Source organism: Engystomops pustulosus, chromosome 5 (genome assembly GCF_040894005.1).
Source record: "Engystomops pustulosus chromosome 5, aEngPut4.maternal, whole genome shotgun sequence".
Lineage (NCBI taxonomy): Eukaryota > Metazoa > Chordata > Amphibia > Anura > Leptodactylidae > Engystomops > Engystomops pustulosus.
The window spans coordinates 31,606,699-31,629,551 of record NC_092415.1 but is presented as its reverse complement, the minus strand read 5'-3'; the positions used below and the strand labels follow the sequence as shown (position 1 = coordinate 31,629,551).

The 22,853-nt window shown below is 40.4% G+C and overlaps 1 protein-coding gene across 5 annotated transcripts in view; it reads left to right on the top strand.

The window, feature by feature from the left end:
- Window positions 1–22,853, top strand: part of TRIQK (triple QxxK/R motif containing) — a 328,700-nt gene that overhangs the window by 299,146 nt on the left and 6,701 nt on the right. For all 5 annotated transcript variants that reach the window (XM_072151536.1, XM_072151534.1, XM_072151533.1 and 2 more), the window contains one exon: window positions 6,823–6,908. In XM_072151536.1, coding sequence (XP_072007637.1) covers window positions 6,823–6,908 — 86 coding nt within the window. The remainder of the gene's footprint in view (window positions 1–6,822; window positions 6,909–22,853) is intronic.

The following is a 22,853-nucleotide window of genomic DNA, read 5'->3' as shown; positions in this document are numbered from 1 at the left end:
TTATCTTCTCTGTAGAGCTGCTGCTGTCTCCTCCTGCACGCACTTGTCTGTAGTGCCTTCTGCCCCTCCCCCTGCGGTAGAAGAGAAGCCAGAGGAATCTGCCCGACCATAGTCAGGAGTTTATGGTCGTACCCAGCGACAGCCAAAATGTATACACCAGGACTGATGGTGAGAGGTTGCAACTATATCTGTGAAATGCTGTATTTTTGGTAATATCACTGAATTATAGAATATGTTATTAAGGTATCCTGAGTATATTTAAGAATCTTGTCTTCGTGGGAATACCACTTATGGTGACATTGCTGGCTACGTTATAGATTGAAAAATTTGGATTCAGGTGGAACCTTCTTCAAGGCTGTAGATGTGGTTCCAAGGATGTTGGTAGGCTAAAGCGTAAATAAACTAAGACAAAATTTGCAGAAATCAATAGGTTTACTTTGTAATGTATATTTTTTTTTTAAAAATCGGTGCCTGTGCCCTTATTTTTGCTTTTCCTTTCTACTCTCAGCACATTATGTAAGTCAACTCTCTGTTCTGTATCCGCTGACAGCTGAGAGATAAAGTAACCTGATAAAGGGTCTCATGACCTAACGCTTTACAGTGGTCTATGGATAGTCTAATCTCCTCAGAGAGATGATTCATTACTGTTTTGGGTGCTGTATGACGTTTTGATCCTTTTTTTTTTTTAATTCCAATTTTTTTACATTTAGCCTTTATTTTCCACTTCAGTATTCACCACCGGGTGTGTTTTTTTAGCTTCTATGCCCTGTGTTTTGCAAAAAAAATGCTTTTAAAATTACGCTTCATAGGTGTTAATGGGCCTGGAGCCCCTCAGGCTGATTTGCATAAATTTAAAGCTTTTTTTTTTCTTCTCAAAAACAAGGGCATATGAAGCTAAACGAAGAGCTGTACCAGCCAGAGTGGACATAAATCTGCATGTCTGTGTGTTTGGTTTTACAATCCATGACTTTGTGGTAGATGTCCTTTTAGTAGCTATCAGACCTACCACAGATTACACAGTAGCAAAATGTAGACATTTTACACCCTGTGCCTGTTATTGTATGGATAGACTAGTCAAGACACTTGTGTTTGGTGTATGTGAATTGTGTATATACGTTACTGAAGAATCCCTGGTCCCGTTCACTTTCCATGTTATCTGCTAGAAAGCTGTCCATTTTTAGAGGAGACCAATAAGTCCTGTAGGTTATAGAGGAATGTCTCAATGTTATGAGAGTATTTGATACTTTTTCCCATGCACCAATTGGTCACAAGTAGTACCCGAAATCAGAAGATTTACACATTTTTACACGTTAGCCGTATTGGCAATCGGTAGCCCGTTGCCGATCCATCATCTTGCAGGCCTGGGTAGGCAACACTTATAACCCTTGGAAACTGGATAATTATTGGCTCAGATAAAGTGTCCATTCCACCAATGGAAGAGCCACTCCTGTGAATTGGTGGTCGGGGGGGGTGTTGTTTGTATTAATTGTGTGTTTGTCACTTCAGTACAAAGTAATAAAAAAAAAAATCTGATTAAATAAAAATTTTCTGCAGACATTGATCAGGGTCATTAGGTGATCGTCATACTTCAGTTCAGTCTACAATTCTGAGCCACTCAGATGTCCAGCTTACTGTAGCACTACCAATTTGTAATGTATGGATTTTCCTTGTAATGTCGCCGGTCCACACCCGGACACATTCTATCGGTGTTCGTTAGATGCCGTTAGCTGGAAGTCGTCTTTCATGACTTTTTCGGTAATACAAGGCTCAGTTAGCAGAACAGTCTATGTGAATATTAATGAACTTCAGAGATTCTGTTGCCCTGTTCCTCTACATACTGAAGGTACCTGAAGTTTGCTACATTGGAGCAATACGCTATCTTTCCAATTAATTTACCATGTTCAGACTTTTTATGTCTGGAAAAAATGTTAATTAAACCAAGGTGCTTTTGAAGATCCAGTCTTTAGCGTTTTAAGCGAGATTGCAAGTTCTTGATGTTGAATGGTCTCTTGTGGGTTAACCGTTCCCGGAGTTATTATTAATACCCCACAAGAAAAGCACTCGTCTCACCCTGATTAGTGTTTTCACCTATTATACAGACTTATGAAGAAGAAGGGAATTTTCCTATAAACTGCAGTAAAATCATCATAATTTGTATTCGAGTTAGAAAAAAAAAGAATAATGTCTATTCAAAGCTCATCAAGCGAGAATCTCAAAAACACAAGGCTCGGCAGTGTATAGTTTTTTTTTTATTCTGCTACACACAGACCTATGGATATGAACTATTTGCACAGTTTATGCCATTACCTTAAAATATTTCTAAAGTGTTTGGGAAAATCAAGAGGCCGTTAGTTGTTTTTTTTTTTGAAAGTCTACAATTTAGCTAAATGATGTCTTTTTTGATTCTTTTTGTTCTAAAAACAGATGCGGACACATTGAAAATCTTTTATAAATGTTTTTTTTTTTTTTTTAATCATAAATAATTCAAACAACAGAAAAATAACAAGTACAATGTACAACCGAGGAAATGTGGACCTGAGACCTCAGGAAAAAGAATTAACATGTATATCTTCAAATTTCTGGGTCTCCAAAGTAAGTGGGTAAAAGGAGATCTACCACTTTCTAAAATCAACTTTTACCATTATGGTAATGAGTCCGAAATGCTCTGGAGGGTGTTACCAGAGCCCCTTTTATGCTGTAGAAAGCATCACAGGATGTTACATTGTTCAGGACTCTCCGCCCTCCCACTGGGGGAGGTTCATAATGTGTTCTGCGCCAGTTTTGTGGCAGAGAAAGCAAATGAATCTTCCCTCCCCGCCAGTTTTCAGGCTTCTCCGATCCGTGCACCACTTTTGATGTGGTGGGACAGGCAAAGCAGGGGGAAGGGAATAAGGTAGACTGACCCCTACCAATACCCTCAATTAGCTGGTCTGCCTGTAGGTGGGTGTGGTGAGAAAGGAGATCACTTTATATATGTGGTCTACCAGGCCCCAAAGAAGTTTTAACCCCTTCACGATGCGCGCCCGGCTGAGCCCTCTCCATAGCCGGTAGGTCTTTGCTGCATATGGTTCCATGACAGCCTTCCGACATTAAATACCATCACTATGAAGTGCAATTTGTTACGCAGAAAACGAGCCATCACAGAGCTCTTTACATGTAAAAATAAAAAAGTTATAGATTTTTGAAGGAAGGGAGTGAAAAATGGAAGTGGAAAAACTAAAATGGGCCAGGTCGTTAATACTGATGACTTGTCCTGAGGACAGGTTTCAACCTGACCTCTCTCAATAAAGCAGTTCGAGCAGTGTTTTAGAATAAAAAAAAAAAGGTACATTTTATTTTCTTGTGTACCAAATTTTTAATCCATAATCCAGATGTTCACTTTCGTTGATACTTTTTATGCATTTTTATTTATTTGGTGGATTAGGTTTTTGATTCTTCTCGTTAATAACTACAGTAAAGTTGAGAACAGACCTCGATTCCGGACCTTTTCAACCCTTTTCTTCCAAGGGATTTTTAGTGGAATGGCCAGCTATGATTGCTACATAGTCTGTTCTGTGGTATTAACAGGGCTGTTTTCTAAATGCCTTTTAGGGTATAATTGGGAAATAAAATACCATATTGCTGCAAACAAATGCACAAATATTTGGTAAATATGTTAAAAAAGAACAGACAGGAAATGACTATTAAACCAATCTGAAGAGAGATTGTCTGAGCATTAATGGTCTGTGTGATGAAAGGAACTAGATAGTAACGAACAGTGTGGGGCACTAAAAGAATCAGAAAAATCGGGGTATACGACAAGTAGGATTTATTTTGTAATTTTTACACCAGTGTAAAGGTTATCAAAAATTTAAACAAACACTCTAATATCTATTCTTACCCTAGCATATATGTACACCAAAAAGATGCATAAATACTCAACAATAAACCAAAAATGCTATATGAATGAAAAAATAAAACAGTCACATGTCTTCATATTTATGCAGTTGTATCCTAAAATTCATAATTCATTGGTAACTTAAAGAGAATCGGTCAACACGATTTGGCTACCCAAACTAAATTTTAGGTTATGTAGGGCTATGCCCGCACTACGGCCCAACTGTGCCATTATTTAATCCTGTCCATTTTTCCATTCTAAAAATTGACTTTATAAATATGATAATGAGGCTGAAGGCTTTAGCAGAGCACTTCAGGGCTTCAGCTTCACATCTCGCTGGAAGGGAAAGGATGAGCTAAGTTGATGAGCGGTGTCTTGAGGCTTCCTGCTAACACTTCCTGGACCACTTCAGCCTCATTTGCATATTTCTTTACTTAACTTTTGTCGCCATAGGAACAGCTGGACAATAAAAATATAACATAACTGGCAGGTTAAGGGAGGGGAAGGTTAATTTTGGTGACTGATTCCTTGTAAAGGAAATCTACTATCAGGAATCTACCTATTAAGGTAGATCCTATAGTAAGTTTTAGGCTTTTAGTAAGAACAATCTTTCACTAATCCTTTAATACTTTCTGATCTAAACTTTATCTAGTATGCAAATTTTCAGCAGATGCTAATGGGGCGTGGAGTAGCCTCTCCATGATATGGAAAAAAAGGCTACTGCACGCGCCAGTAGCCTACACTGTCCCACCTCCTTCCCCATCGTCAGCGGGCTCCTTCACCATGGGGGGAGGAGGCGGGACAGCATAGGCTACTGGGACATGGAGTAACATGTGCTTCCATACCACGGAGACACAAAATTCAAGAAAATACCACGGAGAGGCTACTCTATGCCCTAGTAGCCTCTACTGAAAATTGGCATATTAGTTAAAGTTTAGATCACCTTAATAGGTAGATTATTGATGGTAGGTTTTCTTTAAAAAAAGACATGTGTAATTCGAATGAAAAAAATAGTATTGACAGATATATATACTGGTGTGTGTGTATGTGTTACCCCCCATATATTAACCCCCCATTAATATATATATATATATATATATATGGGGTTAATTTATTTACTATTGGAGGACATTAAAAAAAAGTAGTGGGAAGGCCTGTATTTGTCATCTCTATGTGGAGCGCAATAAGGCTGCAAGCAGATGGAGCTCGATGGTAGCTCGTTCCCAAAGTGACTAATTATTACCCTTTTTATACCACAGTTTGTTGCTTACCTTTCTTTCCCCTTTGGATCTTAAAAACTTGTCTACAAAAATGCAACTAAAGAAATGTTCCACCCATAAGTGAGGTCCAATTCTAGTTCGTCAGGATTTATTCGAAGCATTTGGCATCCAGCTTAGCTCTGTCCCCCTATCCATTGATTAGATATTAAAATAAATGTTATTTGTATGTAAATCTACTGTCAAAATTCAGCATGGTAAATGAGGGACACTTATTCATTGGTCCAGGAAAAGTGACTGTGGTACTCTTCTTCTGGAACCCCCCCCCCCCCCCAAAAAGAAATTATGGCTCATTTGTATAATTTTAAAAGTTGATTTTAGAAGGAAGGAGGCCGTGGATAACAAATATAAGAAGATTACCACAGTCATGGTGCCTGGATGTATGAGTAATGCTGGGTTTAGATCTTCTTCTTTAAAGTACACATTCCATTTCCATACTTTATTGAATACCGATACTTCTAAAGTCCTAGTCATGTTTGACCAGCCCTCTAATTTCTATAGGCAGAAGCACAAATTGAGGAAACAGAGGTGGCCGTGAACGCTAGTATCAGGAAACACTGAAGAATTCTAAGGGAAATGTACTTTTTAAGATCATAGGTTCTGCATAAAACAATAGATAAAAGTTTTGTAATGTTTCTGTGTGGAAGCAGCCATGCTTGTTCAATCATCTAAATCATTGTTTCATTGTTTCTTCCTCAAATTTTAGCCATTCGCTCTCTATTTGAGGAGGCACTCCAGCATATATATTTTTTTTAATCTTTTCTGCCCTTTCCTGCGTCCAACGTACATGACAGTAATTCAGGGTCTGAAAGACATGCATTACCCTCTCTGCTGTGATGAGACACCACGTTGACTGTTTAATCTCATCGCGCCCACGTCTGTGAAGCCATCATTTGCCTTCATCTGTGCATGCACTGCTTTGCATAGATTGGATATGCAGAGCGCATTGCAGTGCTGGGTACAGCGCATGCGCAGATCTCCAGCTTCGCAGACGAGGGTGTGTGCAGTTGCTGGAGGGAGCACAATGAAGACGCGCTGGATCGCCACAGGCTACTTGGGCGTGGAACAGCCTGTGTTCCCGCTCAACAGAGAGGCTACTCCACGCCCTAGTAGCATCTGCCGATAATTTGCATAAATAAAAAGTAAATAGTTTTAAACCTTATTAGGGTAATCCGTGTTGGTAGGTTTCCTTCAAAAGGCTAATACTAACGATAGGAGCCAGAAACGATCACGGGTGTTACCAACAGGGGTGGACGACATAATGACCTAGTGATTCACAGGGAGTCACCATGTAAAAACAATATAAAAAATATGTAAAAAAAAAAAATAAAGTAATATAGGCTGAATTATATTTATTTGGGGTTTTTGGAAATAATAAAGGAAAACATTGTATTTATTTATTTTTTTAATAATCCCAATTTGTGTATGAACTGTGCCGTAGATTTCATTTTAGTAACTTTTTGAGACTTTTATGCAGACTCCCTTGCAGCGCTGTCAGTAATCCCGGCACATTGCTATATTTGTATGTCTCTGTTTATTACGACGGAACATTATTGCACGTTTGCGTTTTGGTGTGTGTGTTTTTTAATAAAAAACGAGAATCGATAATGCTAAAATAATTACGAGTATACATTTTGCCATCAATTATTCATTCTTTTTCTACTTTAGGAAGACAAGACTACAAGAAAAACAAGCCTGTATTAAAAGCAACGCGGCTAAAAGCAGAAGCCAAGAAAACAGCAATAGGGATTAAGGTAGACATGTATTTGATAACTCACATTAACTTTCACTGCATGTCTACTTCCCTTTCCCCCAGGATATGCCGTGTGAATATTGATTTCTGAGAGAGATTGCTTATGACACTTCAAACCCCGAGTAGAATGTCTGTGCCTAAAATATTTATCATGCGCTGCTTTACTTAAGGCATCGATTAACCCTCCGATGACTACACACAATGGATTTCTAAGGCACGTCTATGTCTATGGCCCTTGTGTTAAATACTGCAAACACCAGTGTCACTGCCTCTTGTCATTTTAATAGAGGGAACTGAAGAAGTTGCAATATTTGTGTCCTATTATCATAAAAATAAATCTTACAGATGTAGAACTTATTCACATGGAAGCAGATAGTAACATTACATGCAATACATTGATACAAGTAAATTGTTAGACCCTTTGCTTGATTTGTTAACAAGTAAATGAAGTCCTACTTTGATCAATTGTTTTAGGGACGACCCATGGTTCATAGTCTGCGGGCATCTGAGTAAAACGAATGTAACTCAGCCATGAAAAAGAAATTAGTTGCCTCTGCGATTAGTTGCGGGAGACTTATTACCACTTTGTCTGGTTTCTTTTGCTACATTTTCATTTTTATTTGTATGATTTGAGACTTATTTGTCTGAGGCAAAAAAAAGTGTACAGATATAGTACAAAAAACCAAAGAGGGGATAAATGCCATCCATTGTGTTTGTACTTTATTGTGCTATATAACCATTAAAGGGATCAACCATCTAGTGTTGACATGCCGGGATTACCTAGAAAAGAAAGTAATAAATTAGCAGCATGGGGACGAGATGTCCGGCGCTCCGAGCTGATATTTATGCACGCCCTCACATGATGTCACCATCTTCTCATATACTCCCAGCATGGGAGAAGGAGGTGCTGGGGCGTGCATAATTAGCAGCCTGGAGCGCCGGACACCTTTCCCCCAGCTTCTAATTATAGGCGTGTCAAGAATGTCGGAAGAGAAGCGAAGCTGAGTATTTCTACTTTGTTTGTGAGTTTTTGCAATGGTTTCTTTATTTGTGATCTTTGTGATGTATATAACAGAAAGCTGATGCAAGATATTTACTTTTTTTTTACATTTCTTTAAGGAGATTTGAATATATAAGTGTACAAAGAATAAATGACTCCTGTATTTGAATAGAGTTTAGTAGTGAGTAGTAAGCGTGTGTTCCACGTCCGACGTACATGCTGAACTCGTCCGTAGTACATATACTTGGAGGCCTCCTTCTGGTCTCAGTCAGCTCAGTGTATGTTACATACAGCAGGAAGGCCAGGATCAGCAAAAGCACAGAAGACATTGCTAAAAATCCATCCCTGGCCTCCACTGAACATACAATGTGGGTGTTTACCCAGTGATGTAACTGTCCATATACAGGGTGTAAAAAAAAAGGTAGGGACAGTGGTATATCCTGTGAAATACACATTGGATCAAAAAACTAAAGTATATGTGTCAAATATTTTTCAAAATCTAGCCAATGGGAACATTGCTGAAGAATCCAAATCTGCAAAAAAATGAAGCTTCACATTTAGGATTTTAAAGTTCCTCCTTGCCCCACCACCAGGGGGTGTGGGTAGGAGGCTGAGTTTGGTATCATTAAGTAGATTTAAAAAAATTTTTGACATCTATATTTTTAATTTTTCGATTTGATGTGTATCTCGCAAGATAGTCAACTGTCCCAAACTTTTTGCCACACCTTGAACATAGGCAGCAGCCAACCACTGTCCACTAATGAAGTTATCTACTTCTCCCACCTTCAGCGGCGAAGAGTTTAAACAATATATTTGGAATCCTCCCAAAATAAATCCTTAACACGGACTGCAAAAACAAGATGTGTACGTGTGGCCACGGCTCCATTTGCCTTTATGTCATTGGTGCAGTATTGTTCTGGACTATTTGTGTCTGTCTCGCAGAAATAAATGGCCCTTATTACAATAGACAGCAGCAATAGCTAGAAAGGTCAGAGATTGTGATCAGACACTAGAAATTGAGAATATTTTTAAGGCAATATGTTGCCATTTGCTTTATTTCTTTACTAGCATGTCATCCACAATCTGCTCTGAACTGGAAACATCCAAATCCCAGCTTTACTGCAAGAATCTTAATGACATCAGACTCGAGTAAGGCTGATTTGACAACAGTTTTTTTGCCGAGAACATTGAAAACTTGGTACTGATACATAAAGGGAACCTGTCATGAGTAGTACTGAGCGCACCCGAACTGCATCCGGACTCCACTCCCACCACCCATTCCTGGCACTTATTGCAATAATTAAGTTTTTAAATGCTGCCAGCTTAGCCACCTTGTGGGTGTCATTTTCCCTAGAAGGGTTGTTCCCTGATGAGGTTGGTGGCATTTGAAGGGCTAACTTACGCAATGTTACTAGTGGATGCTTGCCGGGGGCACACTCTTAATTAGTAATAAGCAGTAGAGCGCATAGACCGCTATAAAATGGACCGACTCCACACACCTATAATTATCAAAATTTAGAAATTTCCAGGAGTGAGCAACATTTATTGGTCCAAGGACCTCATTGTCATCCAACTCAATTTTGAAGGGCCACATCAGTAATCAGCACCCTAGATGCGCCAACAACCACCGTACAGGACAAAATGCCACCCCAGAAAACATGCCACAGTACAGCAATAAATAACACCCGAGAAACCAAATACTGCAATAATAGTGCAGACCACAAAACAGATAATAATACTGGAGACCCCCCTGAGCAGACTAACAATACTGGTGACCCTATAAAAGACAATACTTGGGAACCCTAGAGGATATAACTAATAACACTGGAGACCCCCAGTGCAGACAATAATACCGGAGACCCAATAATTAGTCAATAATACAGGACTCCCAATAGAAGACAATATTGGAGACCTCCCAGAGTAGACCAAAAAAATCCTCTCCTTTCCTGGCATCCTCCATGTGCCGCTCTGCTCTGTGATCCATGCTGGTTGTTTTTCAGGACCTGAGAGCAGTACAGTATAGCTGACAACCACTTACCACTCCTGGGTCCTCTCCTGTGGGCGCTCTGCTCTGGGTCCTGACCTCGACCAGTGTCAGGATTCAGGACACAGAGTTGAGTGCCAGGAGAGGACCTGGGGCAGTGAGAGCTTCTCAGTTGTACTTGCTGCACCTCCCGCACTAATGAAAGCTTCCATCATTATGTTACATTAGTTTTGGAAGTGCTCATTGCACTCATTAGGCTCATTGGTCAGCAGGGTGCAGACCATAACTTATGGCTTGATAGGTTGCATGTGGCCTTTCAGCGCGGTCTGTGTACTCCTGATCCCCCTTTTTAGTTGAGATGAATGTGGCTGTAGTTTATGTACTGTACATGCTCAGGAGTGAAGCTCCTCTGCTATAGATTAGAGGAATAAAGCACTGAGAATGAATTATCACACGTATCTCAAGCACTGCTAGAGTGACCAGAAAAATAGGACTGTGGAGTCAGTAACATTTTGTTGGAGCTGTAGTCAGAGTTGAAGTGAAATTGAGGAGTTGGAATCAGAGGTTTTGCCTACGGACTCTACAGCCCTGATATCTACAAACAGAGGTCGCATTGACATCTGTCTATGACACTTGTACAGGCAGTACCCTGCTAAGTGAAGCCCCATTTTATTAATTTTATTAGTTACCCCCACTCTCAAATAGTAATAAATTACAACATATACCCGAGTATAAGCTCTGGTAGAGCTCTCTGGATGCTTTACTATAGTCCCAGTCTGTAATGAAGCTTTATTGATAATCCTTGTTCCTATTACAGCAAATAATTGTCACTCGGGCAAAAAAAAAAAAAAATTGTCTAGAACTTCAATTATAAAATATATAGTTTCGACTTACATTCAAATTCAACTTAAGAACAAACCTCCGGACCCTATCTTGTACGTAACCCGGGGACTGCCTGTACTGATAAATAATAGTAAGAGGAGTATTATCACCTTCTGGAAAAATATTACTGTGACCTCTACAAATGACCTAATGAGTCACAGGGGCGGAGAATGGTTTGTCGGCACTTGATCGGATCATTTTTCACTGAGCGACCTGTGTGATATGTGCATGCCACGAGCTCCACCGGATAATCCAAGAAATGAACTTCCCTCTATGCAGCGGGATTACAATTACTCGTTGCCCGACATCTATCCATACTAATGAAGCTGGCAGCTAGTAGACCAGGCAGACACATTGTCTGCAATTGTACATGTTTTATTTAGAAAAAGATATTAAAATATGTTATATCAGAAGAGCATCTCCCTTGTATGTGGCAGATGAAAAATCAATTTTTACAAGTTCTAGCTAATAGGAAATGCCAAGGTATTACTACCGAGCTGTACCAGCTGCTCCGCTGCCAGATGACGGATTTGGGTTCCTTCCAGTATTTGCTATTCTAATCATGAAACAGCGCTTTCTCTTTTTTTTCATCCTGACTGCAGATCTTGATCAAGCATTGCCATACGATGTAGCATGTTTTCACAACATAATCTCTGCAGTTAGTGCCGTGTGTCAGTTTTTAATGAGGAAAAGGAAATTGCCATTTTTGTTAAAGGATGTATCATTAACCTTATGTTTCTTTTCTTTTTCACTTCTTCTCTTTCTAAATCAGATTTGATGTTCTCTTTATTTTCCGTCGCTTTATATTCCAAGCGCGGCTTTATTCTGCAAGCCCTTTAAAATGATAAAAGTAGAGGATAAGGCAAAGCTTTACACCGGAGGATACTTGTGTCATTGCTTCTCCCTTTACAGTTCTTACGTTGCTGCTGCTGTTGCTTTTGGCATTCGCTCAATGTGAAATAATAAAAGTAAAAAAAAAATTTGAAAGAAAGAGTATGTGAAGGTAGCAGAAGTTGTGTACAAAGCTGAGTCTTGTTTAGGGATGAGCGGGTTCGGAATTCGGGTTCAACTCCTTCAGCAACCTATAAATGCCGGTGGCACGTGTGTGCCAGCATTTACCCAAGAATAATCGCTCGCCATCAGTTCTTTGGGGAGTGATGAACCCAGGGTAAATGTCAGCACCCAATCGCCACCAACATTTATAGTGTTAACACCCACAATCGGTGGCGGCCCCGCACGCTGGTGTTACCAGTGAGGCTGAGCCTTCAGGTTTAGATACGCAAACCGAACTTCACTGGGAAAATGACTGTCACCGCCATTTTAAAGGATAACACTCATTGGTGTTGCCAGAGGAGATGCACATTCAAGTTCAGGTACCCAAACCCAACATTCAGGTCCGGTTTGGTCAAACTTGGTGAACCCAAACCTGAACAAATCCACTTATCCCTAGTCTTGAATTAATTTTTTTTATCGATCTGTGGTGATATAAAGAAACGGGTACTCCGACAATCAGTAGCGTCCAATACACCGTGTAGTTGGCCCGTGTAATACACCATGTAATCTTGCATATATATATATATATATCTTGCTATATATCTAAATCGAACTCTCAATACTATTGCATGAGGATTTAGTCCTCAAAAGTCAGATTTCTTTTTCCTTCTGAAATATTGTAATAGTTTGATCCAATATATCCGATTAGGATCCCATTAGGATTAGGTCTAGTTGGGATTTAATGTCAAACTACATGGATGACATGGGTTTTGTTCTCTATGGGGTAGATACAGCCCTTTATTATAGCAAGTTTCCATTATGGATCTGAGTTGCCGACCTGAACAAGCACTTTTACATTCAAATGATCGCATTTGTGTGTTAGTCTTAACCATACCCTATATAGTGGCCACTGTGTTTCTATATAGTAAGTAAATTATGTAAAGGAAATTACCGTGCACGTATGTCAGGTAAAAAAACTACATTTCAAAGTGTATACACATAAATTACTATTCTAGACTTCTGTAACTCTACTCATTGGTCTTCCACTCGCTAAACTCTTTACTTACCAATCTATTCTTAATGCAGCAGCCAGGCTCCTCTTTCAGACCAAACGCAACAAAGTTGCCTCCAGTTCATGCCAGTCACTGCAATACAGTTTAAAATCATAACCCTCATCCACAAAGCTCTGCATAATGCTACACCTTCCTACCTATCATCTCCAACTGCGTCTACTGCCCAACCCGTGCTCTTTGATCTGAAAGTGATCTCAGAATAATCTCTACCTTAATTCGAACCTCACACTGTCAGGATCAGTGGTAGTGGATCCTCTGTACCACTGCGGACGATGATGTAAGCCGACACCTGGCAACGGAGTCTCAGTACCCGGTTTTCACCAGAGGCTGTCGCAAAGCAGATTGGACTTGTTGCTGCATGGTACCACCAGGTCGCTCCACAGGCGCGAATTTGTCTGTGTTGGCGGCCAAGGCGAAGTACAGAGTTATTGAGCAGAATTGTAGTCGGGGATAGGTAAGATGTCAGGGCAGGCAGCAAGGGAGCATAGTCAGGGACAGAACTGGGGTCACAACGGGAATTCAGAACACAAGCACAGGGCATCAGGAACAAAGCTTTCTCAGAGGCACAAGACACAAAGGCACTTTAAATCTCGAGTGCTTAAATCACACAGTGCTGGATCACGGACAGGTGAGTGAGCCTGCAATACTGAGGGGACACAGGGAGTCACACGGGTGCGCCCGCGACCCGAGAGGGGAGTCGCAAGAGTACCCATGACACCCACTCACCTCTCCAAGACTTTTTTTTACAGCTGCACTCTTCTTTAGAGCTCCATTCTATGGAATACTCTGCCCCGGACTATCAGACTAACACCCAACCTCCAAAGTTTGAAACCTGCCTTCAAAACTCATCTCTTTAGGAAAGCCTATCACACTCGTTAACTGCAAGTTTTAACTCTCTTTACTAACCCATCCTGTGTCCTCCTCCCATCTGTTATCCAGCAAACACCAAGCTTCAGGCTTCTCTGCGGTCCCATTCACCCTGGACTTTGTATATAACAGTGGTGGCGAACCTTTCTGTGGGCACCCAGACCTTCACATCAACACATAGTTTGCCAGATACGACTCAAGGCTTCCTCCTGCAGTCCAAGACAGCCGAGGAGGAGTGAGAAGGTGTGGATGGGGATGGATTGTCATTTGAGCTCCTGCTCTGGGTCTCCTGATTCTTCCTCTTCAGGGCACCCAGGAGGGAAGCTACAATCCAAATTTCTACGTTATCTTTCTATTGTATTGGTGAACTCAGGACGCCAATACGATTAAAACCTGTGATACAGTAGGGATAAATAAGTTACTGCTTCAATTGTTATGATGGCACTTTGCGGGATACAAGTGGGTTTTGGTTGTAGTTTGGGCACTCTGTCTCCAAAAGGTTCGCCATCACTGGTATATAAGATGGCGGCTGATGACTGGGTCAAGCAGCAGCACCTCTATTTATTATATTATATTTTATTCTATTCCCTTATGAAGAAAGGCTGAACCATTATATAAGCTTTTTACCTCTTATTTCGCCCCATTCTTCCTCATAGACTGTAATCGCTTGTGTCACCCCCTCTTCCATATAGACTGTAAGGTCTTGTCACCCCCTTATCCTCATAGACTTAAAGCTCTTGTGTCACATATAGTATTCTATGTGTATTTGTCCCCTATGATTTGTAAAGCGCTACAGAATATGATGGCGCTAAATGAATAAAGATTATTATTACTAATATTACTATTTAGCAAAATGAGTTTTAATGTGCCAACTACAATAAGTTTGTTCCCATTTTCTGACTAGTAGACATGGTGTAGTGTGACAAATTTTGGAAATAATTTTATTATGAATCCCTTCATCCAGCTCCTTCCAGCAGTCATTGAGGTATTGGCAACGTTTCTATTCAACCTCTAAACTTTATGCCCATATTGTTTCCAGAAATTAAAGTATTGTTCTGGTAATCTATTCTTTCCGAACACTGTATGCTCCAAGACTGTGCTATGTATTAAAAATTGATTTCAATGGTTATTGCTTTAATGACCTATTATTCTCTTCTCTGATGATAACTATGGCGGACTGAACGGTGGCTGAATGTATCATCTACCTTTCCCGAAAACCCTAAACAAGTTAAAAACTCATATGTGTATATATTTCTACTTAGCAAAACCTTAATCTCTTGTGTTCTTTCCATACTTAGAACATTCCTTCCATTATCCTTGTGCAGATTGATAAATAATTGCTACAGTGTTTTAAATAAAGCATTTTAGCAACAATTAAAACCCGCAGCCCGGCTGACCTCTTCTCTATCTATTACTAATGGATAGTTGTCCGAGAATCCTCGGGCAGGACAAATTACATTGACCTCAACCATCCTAGAATCCAACTGAAGTTTTGTATCTCATAGAACAAGTTTATTGTACCTTTACTTAAAGCACACCTGTCATCAGGTCTGTGTCACTATTTCTGTCACCTCTACCTGTTGGAGCAGCTCACAAGGATCCATCCCAGCCTTTATCTAGTCATTTCATACATTAATCATTGTAAAATCTTTTCTTTATTATGTAAAAAATGCTGGTCACATGGTCAGAGGCGGTGATGTCACCCTGTTCCCCCTCCTCTCTCCTCCCCCTGCTCATGTCTGTGAGTAATGTATAGTAAAGCATTGCTAGTGTCTGTGCTTTATCTGCTGAACTGCCCTCTCCTACCATACACATGTGAGAGACACAGACATCGGCTACACAAGTACCTGACACATTCTGCTATAACATGGCTGCAGCCTGGAGCTGTTGTATCTCTCCTATACACACACAGGCTGCAGGGGGCGTGGCCACCAGCAAGCACACGGAGGAGCCTTTACACTATTATAAAGGCTGTCAGTCAAGCACAGCTTGAATATGATAATGACTCATTGGACATCTCACAGGTCATTTGCATACAGCTTTAGGACCTCATTGCTTAGGTTTACAGGCATGTAGAGGGACAATGAAGGGATAGGGGCAATGCTTTCTAATGGCAGTTTATGAATATATATTTAGTTTAGGGGGTTAATTTGCCTGACGGGTTCTCTTTAAAGCAAATCTACCATCACGGATCTACCTAATAAGGTAGATCCGGTGGCAGGTTTGTCTATTGTACAGTTTAGTGCCCCCGAACATAAGAAATCTTTTATCCCATCTTATGAGGCTGCAAGCACTGATCTGCGAAGTTATGCTCATGCACTGTAACTCTGGCTTCCTGCAGCAGCTGCACGCTGAAGACACCAGGGGAGGAGGGCTGTTAGAGAGTGGAGCAAACGTAGCTCCATGATGCGGTTACTCCATGCCCCAGAACATGTATCACGCTCCTCCCTCTGCCTGTTTAAAGTAGCAGTAGCATGAAGTGTAGGGGGAAGGGAGACCTGCTCTGCTCATTCTAACTGGCTGTGAAGCTACAGCACTGAGGGCCCATGGATAACTAATATATGTAGAAATAATTAAATATATTTTTAAAAAAAACTATGATGTAGTGATATATAGATATTTCTTAGAAGTTACATCTCTATATACCAGTGTCTTGCGCTTGTGGAACACTTAATATATTGAAGGTCTTGGAAAGGTCTTAAAATCCCCCCATTGACAGCCAGTAAGTCCATAGTCTAGTGCAGCGGAACCAAATCGCCGGGCCGTGGAATACACATTCTATACTTGCCTCAGGCCACGGGGAGAAGAAAATGGAGATAAGTATTTTTTAGAGGTTTTTTTAAGGGGTTTCTTCTGTGAACATTTCATTAATGTGGACATTTGATTGGAGTGGGGCTCTGCTGTGGACATTTCATTAGTGAGGTGAAGCTGCTGCTGGACATTAGTAAAGGGGAAGCAGCAACTCAACATTTTACTAGTGAGGGGAGGCTGCTAGACATTTTACTAGAGTGGGGAAGCTGCTGCTGGATATTTTACTAGTTTGGGAAACTGTTGCTGGACATTTCATTGATGAGAGGAATCTGCTGCTGGGCATTTTTATTGGGAGAGGCTGCTGCTGGACATTTTATTAGTGAGGGGAGGCTGCTGCTGGACATTAGTGAGGGAAGGCTGGGTATTTATCATATGTTGGTGCTCCAGCCTCTTGATGTATCCAGCGTGTTGCTGCACAGCGTTTACTTCTTTACCAGATCCTACCTCATCTGGGAAAAGTCGCTGGATTCAGCAAGTGCCTACAATCCGGCCTGCCGCGCCCACTCCTCCACCTGCTGCCCCTCATAGCTTAGGCAATACAGCCAGAGATCCCACTTGCACTAAATTTATTGTGAACTTGCAACCAGGCAGCTGGGAACACTAGACCTGTGTCCCTTCGCTGCCCTGCCAGTGGCAGACGGCTGGACCAAGGTCCATTCCAGTGACTACAGGGGGATAGGAGAGTCATCTCAGGTGTCTGTGCTTCTTACACTTCCGCCATGATCTTAAAATGTCTTCCAAAATCTTTATTAATAAGTACATTACAAATATAACTTTTTGTTATTAGAGCCACAAATATCACAATATTATGGATTTTTGTAGAAGTGACACAACACCCAAGTTATGCTCGTTTTTTGTTTGTTTTTTTTATGATTTTTGACACACCAAATTCAAAAGATTGGCCAACACTGATTTTTACCACAACTGGTGTCTTATTAAGTAGATAGACCTTCTAGTTTATGTTACTATTATGGGCCAGTGTAGTGTCGTCATCCAGAAAATCAGCTATGAAGTGATATGCAAATGAGTAATTGGACTCTGATGCTCCTGGCTTCATTCCTTCTACCTTTTGGTATTTGGTTTCCCACTACTCTTATCCAAAACGGTAATGTACACTGAATCTAATGTACTATATCCTTACAGATGCTTTATACGACCAAAAGGAATTAATTCAAAAGAGATTCATTAATAATAATCCTAATAAAAATATTATTTTGCGCACACCATGGCCATAGACGTTTATGCCTGTACTAATTAGTATGTTTCATTAGAATGTTATTGCTATGTCAGTTTAATGCAGCATTAAATGCGACCGAGTTTCTTTTTGCTGTTGATATTTTAAAACTTTTTAATTTCCCCAAAGAATCGTTCCGTTCCCGATAATAATGTCAGAGGAACCGCACAGAATGACTAAATAGCAAACCATATATTTATCTGTAAAACAAATAAAAATGAATGCCTGCAAATGACTTTACAGTAACTAATTAAAACTTGTGATTTCTTCATTAGGATGTTGTACTACTAATTGGGTCACATGTGCTTGTGTTGTAGCAATTAACCTTGTGTTACCGTTGTAAATCATAATATATAATGGGTGAGCTGGTATCTATCTGTTCCTCAATAATGCCAACATACAATTCTGGTCCGATCCTGGAAAGTTCTTAAACACTGATCCTTCATTTGGACCCTTAGACTTTTAATGTTTTGTTGACTTTTGTTTAAGAATCACCTGTCTGATTAAGTAAATTTATGTTCTGGAGCATCTTTTCTATGTTGTGCCACATCAAGTTTTCCTCTTTCAAAAAGAAGTGATAACTTCCTTATCGCTGAGTCCCCCAACCCCCTTGTAGTGGGTTAATGGTAAACTTTCTAGCAGTAATAATAAAATGTAACCCCTTGGTGACACGGCCTGAAAAGACCAGGGCATTTTTAGCAAATTTTCGAACATGGGGGGGCCATAACTTTTTTTTTTACATGCTGCCTTATAAAATGTTGTGCTGATTGTTTTGGGACACATAGGGATGGTAAAACTCAATACATTATTCTTTCTTTGCATTTTATTTACATTTTTTGTTTTTTGGGGGGTTAAAAGTGGGGAAAAAGTTTTACTTTTTACATTTTTTCTTCTTTAACATTATTGCCCCTGTAACTGGAGCCCCAGTTACAGGGGGAAATGACCTCCTTTGAGGGCTGAGGTCATGTGACCTCTAGAGCTGGCAGCAGTGCGATAATGTGAGGAGTAGAGAAGAGAGAAGCGGTAATAAACTGCATCTCCCTAGGGTCTGAGAGACACCTGGAGACCCGGTCCTGCTCATGCGACTAGTGCGGGAGCAGAAGAAAACTTACATTGCTACAGACTCCGCACCTGCGCCTGCTGAAGTCAACAGGCGGTCAGAAACAAGTTAATATACTTTATTAATGAAATCTTTTTCTGTGCCCTTCTTTTTCCTCTGCCTTTCTTCCTTATTTATGCAATTGTTTAAATTGGTTTTCTGTCGTGTGTCTCCTGACAAAAGGAACCTCATAAAGTGTCTAATGGCTTTACTTTTTGCAGTATCCAGATAGTCTAATTTCTTTAAATATTATCAAGGTGTGGAACAAGTTAATGATTAGCCCCCTTATCTGCCTGAAGCAGATGGCTTCAGTGGGCTTTCAGATACACTGCTAACTACAGGAGAAAAAAGCAGCAAATGACACAGATAAGCTGCTTTTCTATTATTATTTATTGAAGCTCACGATCATCACTGCTGTATTCATTTCTGAAATAAAAGCAAAATATATACAGTATATTTACAGGTTTTGATAAAGTATAGAGTATGGATAATAGGTAGATGTTCAGCTTTACTTCTCAAATACCAGTTGACAGAATGTCTTGTGTACTTACTCTATCAAGGCAGAATTCATATATGACTTGTGTAGAGATTGGACATGAAGGGGTTGTTCACACCTCACCAGCATTTCCATTTTGAAAGCAATCAAATGCAGTTCTTATCTCTCTTTCTTTCTTAATCACTCTTGCTCTGGGAGATTCTATGGCGTTCTTCCAAGATCATGTCCGATCCAAGTTTGTGTGTTTTGGAAAGAAAAAGAGAATTGAGATTGATTGCCATCATCAACCAGTGTGTGCCATTATACCATTTCCCCTGTGGATGCATTGGCATAGGCGACATGGATATCAAAGCAGCAGGTTGCTTGGCATCACAAGTGGCAGCTTCGCGGCTGGAGCATCTGCACGCCTGCCATGTAGAGATGGGAAGAAGCACGGCTTATCTCCCGCACTCACTGCGCCTCTGGCTGTATTAACTCTCTGCTAAAAACATCCATGGCTGTACAGTACATTAAGTAGGAAACATTGTGATAACTGGGAAATAATAGGGAAGTCATATGTTTTACATTAGAAACAATTGGACTCCATGGACACAGTTAGGATTGTTTCAGTTTTTTCCTGGACATTTAGAAGGACACGTACGGTAATTGTACAAATAAAAAGCTTTGATTTATCGATAAAGTGAAGATTTTATTATAGGACACATAATACTAATATAATAATAATTCTCTATATATTGCACACAGATTACGCCATATCAGTCCTTCCCCTCATGGGGCTCACAATCTAATCAACCTACCAGTATGTTTTGGAGTGTGGGAGGAAACCTACGAAAACACGGAGAGAACATACAAACTCTTTGCAGATGTTAACCTGGATGGGATTTGAACCCAGGACCCCAGCACTGCAAGGCTGTAGTGCTAACTACTGAGACACCGCGCTGGCCACATTCTGTTAAAGGGGATCTTTTATATCCTTTCAGTAAAATGTATACTGATACAACATATACCATGGGAGGTGACCTCAGAGATATTCACAAGTAAATCATAGTCTTATATACCTAAACCATTTAAAGTGCACCACACCAGGATTTACTGTATGCTAGGTGCACTTATACAGTATCATACCCAAATTGGATAATATTAATTGATCCCTCATTTATTTGCATGCATGCAGATCTTATCTACGTCTTATCTACTTCCAGCAAAAGTAATGTGTCTCCACATTACGGCGCGCGCCGGGTCCCGGTGCATGGAGAGGGCTCGCGGGCCGAGCCCTCTCCATAGCCGGTAAGTCTTTGCTGCATATTGCAGCAAAGGCTTACCGGTAACACCCGCGATCGGTGCTAGCACCGATCGCGGGTGCTTTCACCGCGATCACCTCCGGCAATGCTGCCGGAGGCTTCAAAAAGATGGCGCCGCATGGGCGCCGCCATCTTGGCGCGGATCTTCGCTCCCCGATGACGTCACGGGGAGCGGTGATCCGTTGCCATGACAGCATCGGGCCTCACGAAGCTGTCACGAAGGCCCGAATTGCACATTGTAATGAATGAGGAGTAAAATCCCCATATACTGCCATATTGCAGTATGGCAGTATATGGTAGGATCGATCAGACAACCTAGGGTTAAAGTACCCTAGGGAGTCTGAAAAATAGTTAAAGTAAAAGTAAAAAAAAGTTAAAAAAAAAAAAATTATATTAAAAAAACCTAAAAATTCAAATCACCCCCCTTTCCCTAGAACTGATATTAATATTAATAAACAGTAAAAATCATAAACACATTAGGTATCACCGCGTCAGAAAATGTCCGATCTATCAAAATATAATAACGGTTTTTCACTGCGTTTAACCCCGTAACGGAAAATAGCGTCCAAAGTCAAAAATGACATTTTTTTGCCATTTTGGAAAATATAAAAAAATTAATAAAAAGTGATCAAAAGGTAGCACAGTCCTAACAATGATAGCAATGAAAACGCCATCAAAAGTCGCAAAAAATGACACCACCCACAGCTTCGTACACCAAAGTATGAAAAAGTTATTAGCGCCAGAAGATGACAAAATAAAAAAAAAAATTTTTGTACAGGAGGTTTTAATTTTTTTAAATGTATGAAAACATTATAAAACCTGTACAAATGTGGTATCCCTGTGATCGTAGCAACCCAAAGAATAAAGTAGACCTGTCATTTGGGGCACACAGTGAAAGCTGTAAAATCCAAGCCCACAAGAAAACGTCGCAAATGTGTTTTTTCACCATTTTCACTGCATTTGGAATTTTTTTCCCGCTTCCCAGTACGCGCCATGGAACATTAAATACCGTCACTACGAAGTGCAATTTGTTACGCAGAAAATAAGCCATAACAGAGCTCTTTATGTGGAAAAATAAAAAAGTTATAGATTTTTGAAGGTGGGGTGTGAAAAATGGAAGTGAAAAAACTAAAAAAGGCCAAGTCGTTAAGGGGTTAAAGGGCATCTACACAATCAAAAAGCAAAACCCTGCACAACCATAGTATACACTAGGTATAAATGTAATCAACACACTAAAATAAATCAATCAAACAAAAGCAAAGCGGTGTGTTACTGTCAAAACTATGCGAAAAGCCAAATAAATTTTATTGATAAACAAATACAAACACAGACAATATCATAAAAACAATTAAAATTGTACCAAAGTACATAGAATTATATGCCCTGTTATTAGCACTATGATAAGTACAACAACAAAACACCTTCTGAATGGGTAAAGTAAACCCAGACCAACTCCAAAAATGTGAACAAGTTAAAGGTGCATTTACATATATCCAGCTGCCATAGAAGTATGAAACATATAAACTGGTGCCTAACCACATAAACAAATAGGTCAAGTATCCCCAATGAAAGTCAAAGGTGGTGGAAAATCAAGGCAAATCCCCAGTATACATTACAGATAATCTGGCGTTATACCAGGCAACGCGGTGACAGCATCGAAAACGCGGTGGTACAATGATCAGCGGGTGGAGGGCTCGCCAAGCGTTGCGTCTCCCACTGGAGACTTCCTCAGGGGTAGTCTCTAGTACCGGCGCGATTCTTCAAGATCCTGCGTCCAATTTCCTGCATGTGTCGATTCCCTGCTGAGGTCCGCCGGAGTTCACCTTCTTCTTCCTGGTGTATGTGAGTGCATTGTCTTGCAACACAATTTGAATTGTAAATCCCGCGCTTAGTCCGAATCAGTCGGGTTGTCCATTGGCCACGCCCCCCCGATTTGTCTTGCATGCAAGTCGACACAATTGCAACAAAATTTGATCACGTGCGCCAAAAACCCCACTTAAATGCGGTGCGACAAAAATGCGCAGTGTGTACCCTTACTAAATGTGCCCCAGTGTGTTGTGTGAGCACTAAGGGTTTACCGCTTCCTTGCAATGTACAAAGTGTCTGTAGAGCAGAAGTTGGGAGAGGGAGAATTTTGCTCCACCAAAATGGTCACCGCGTTCACAACTTCACAGTCCTGTTTTCCTGGTCACTCTAGCAGTGCCTG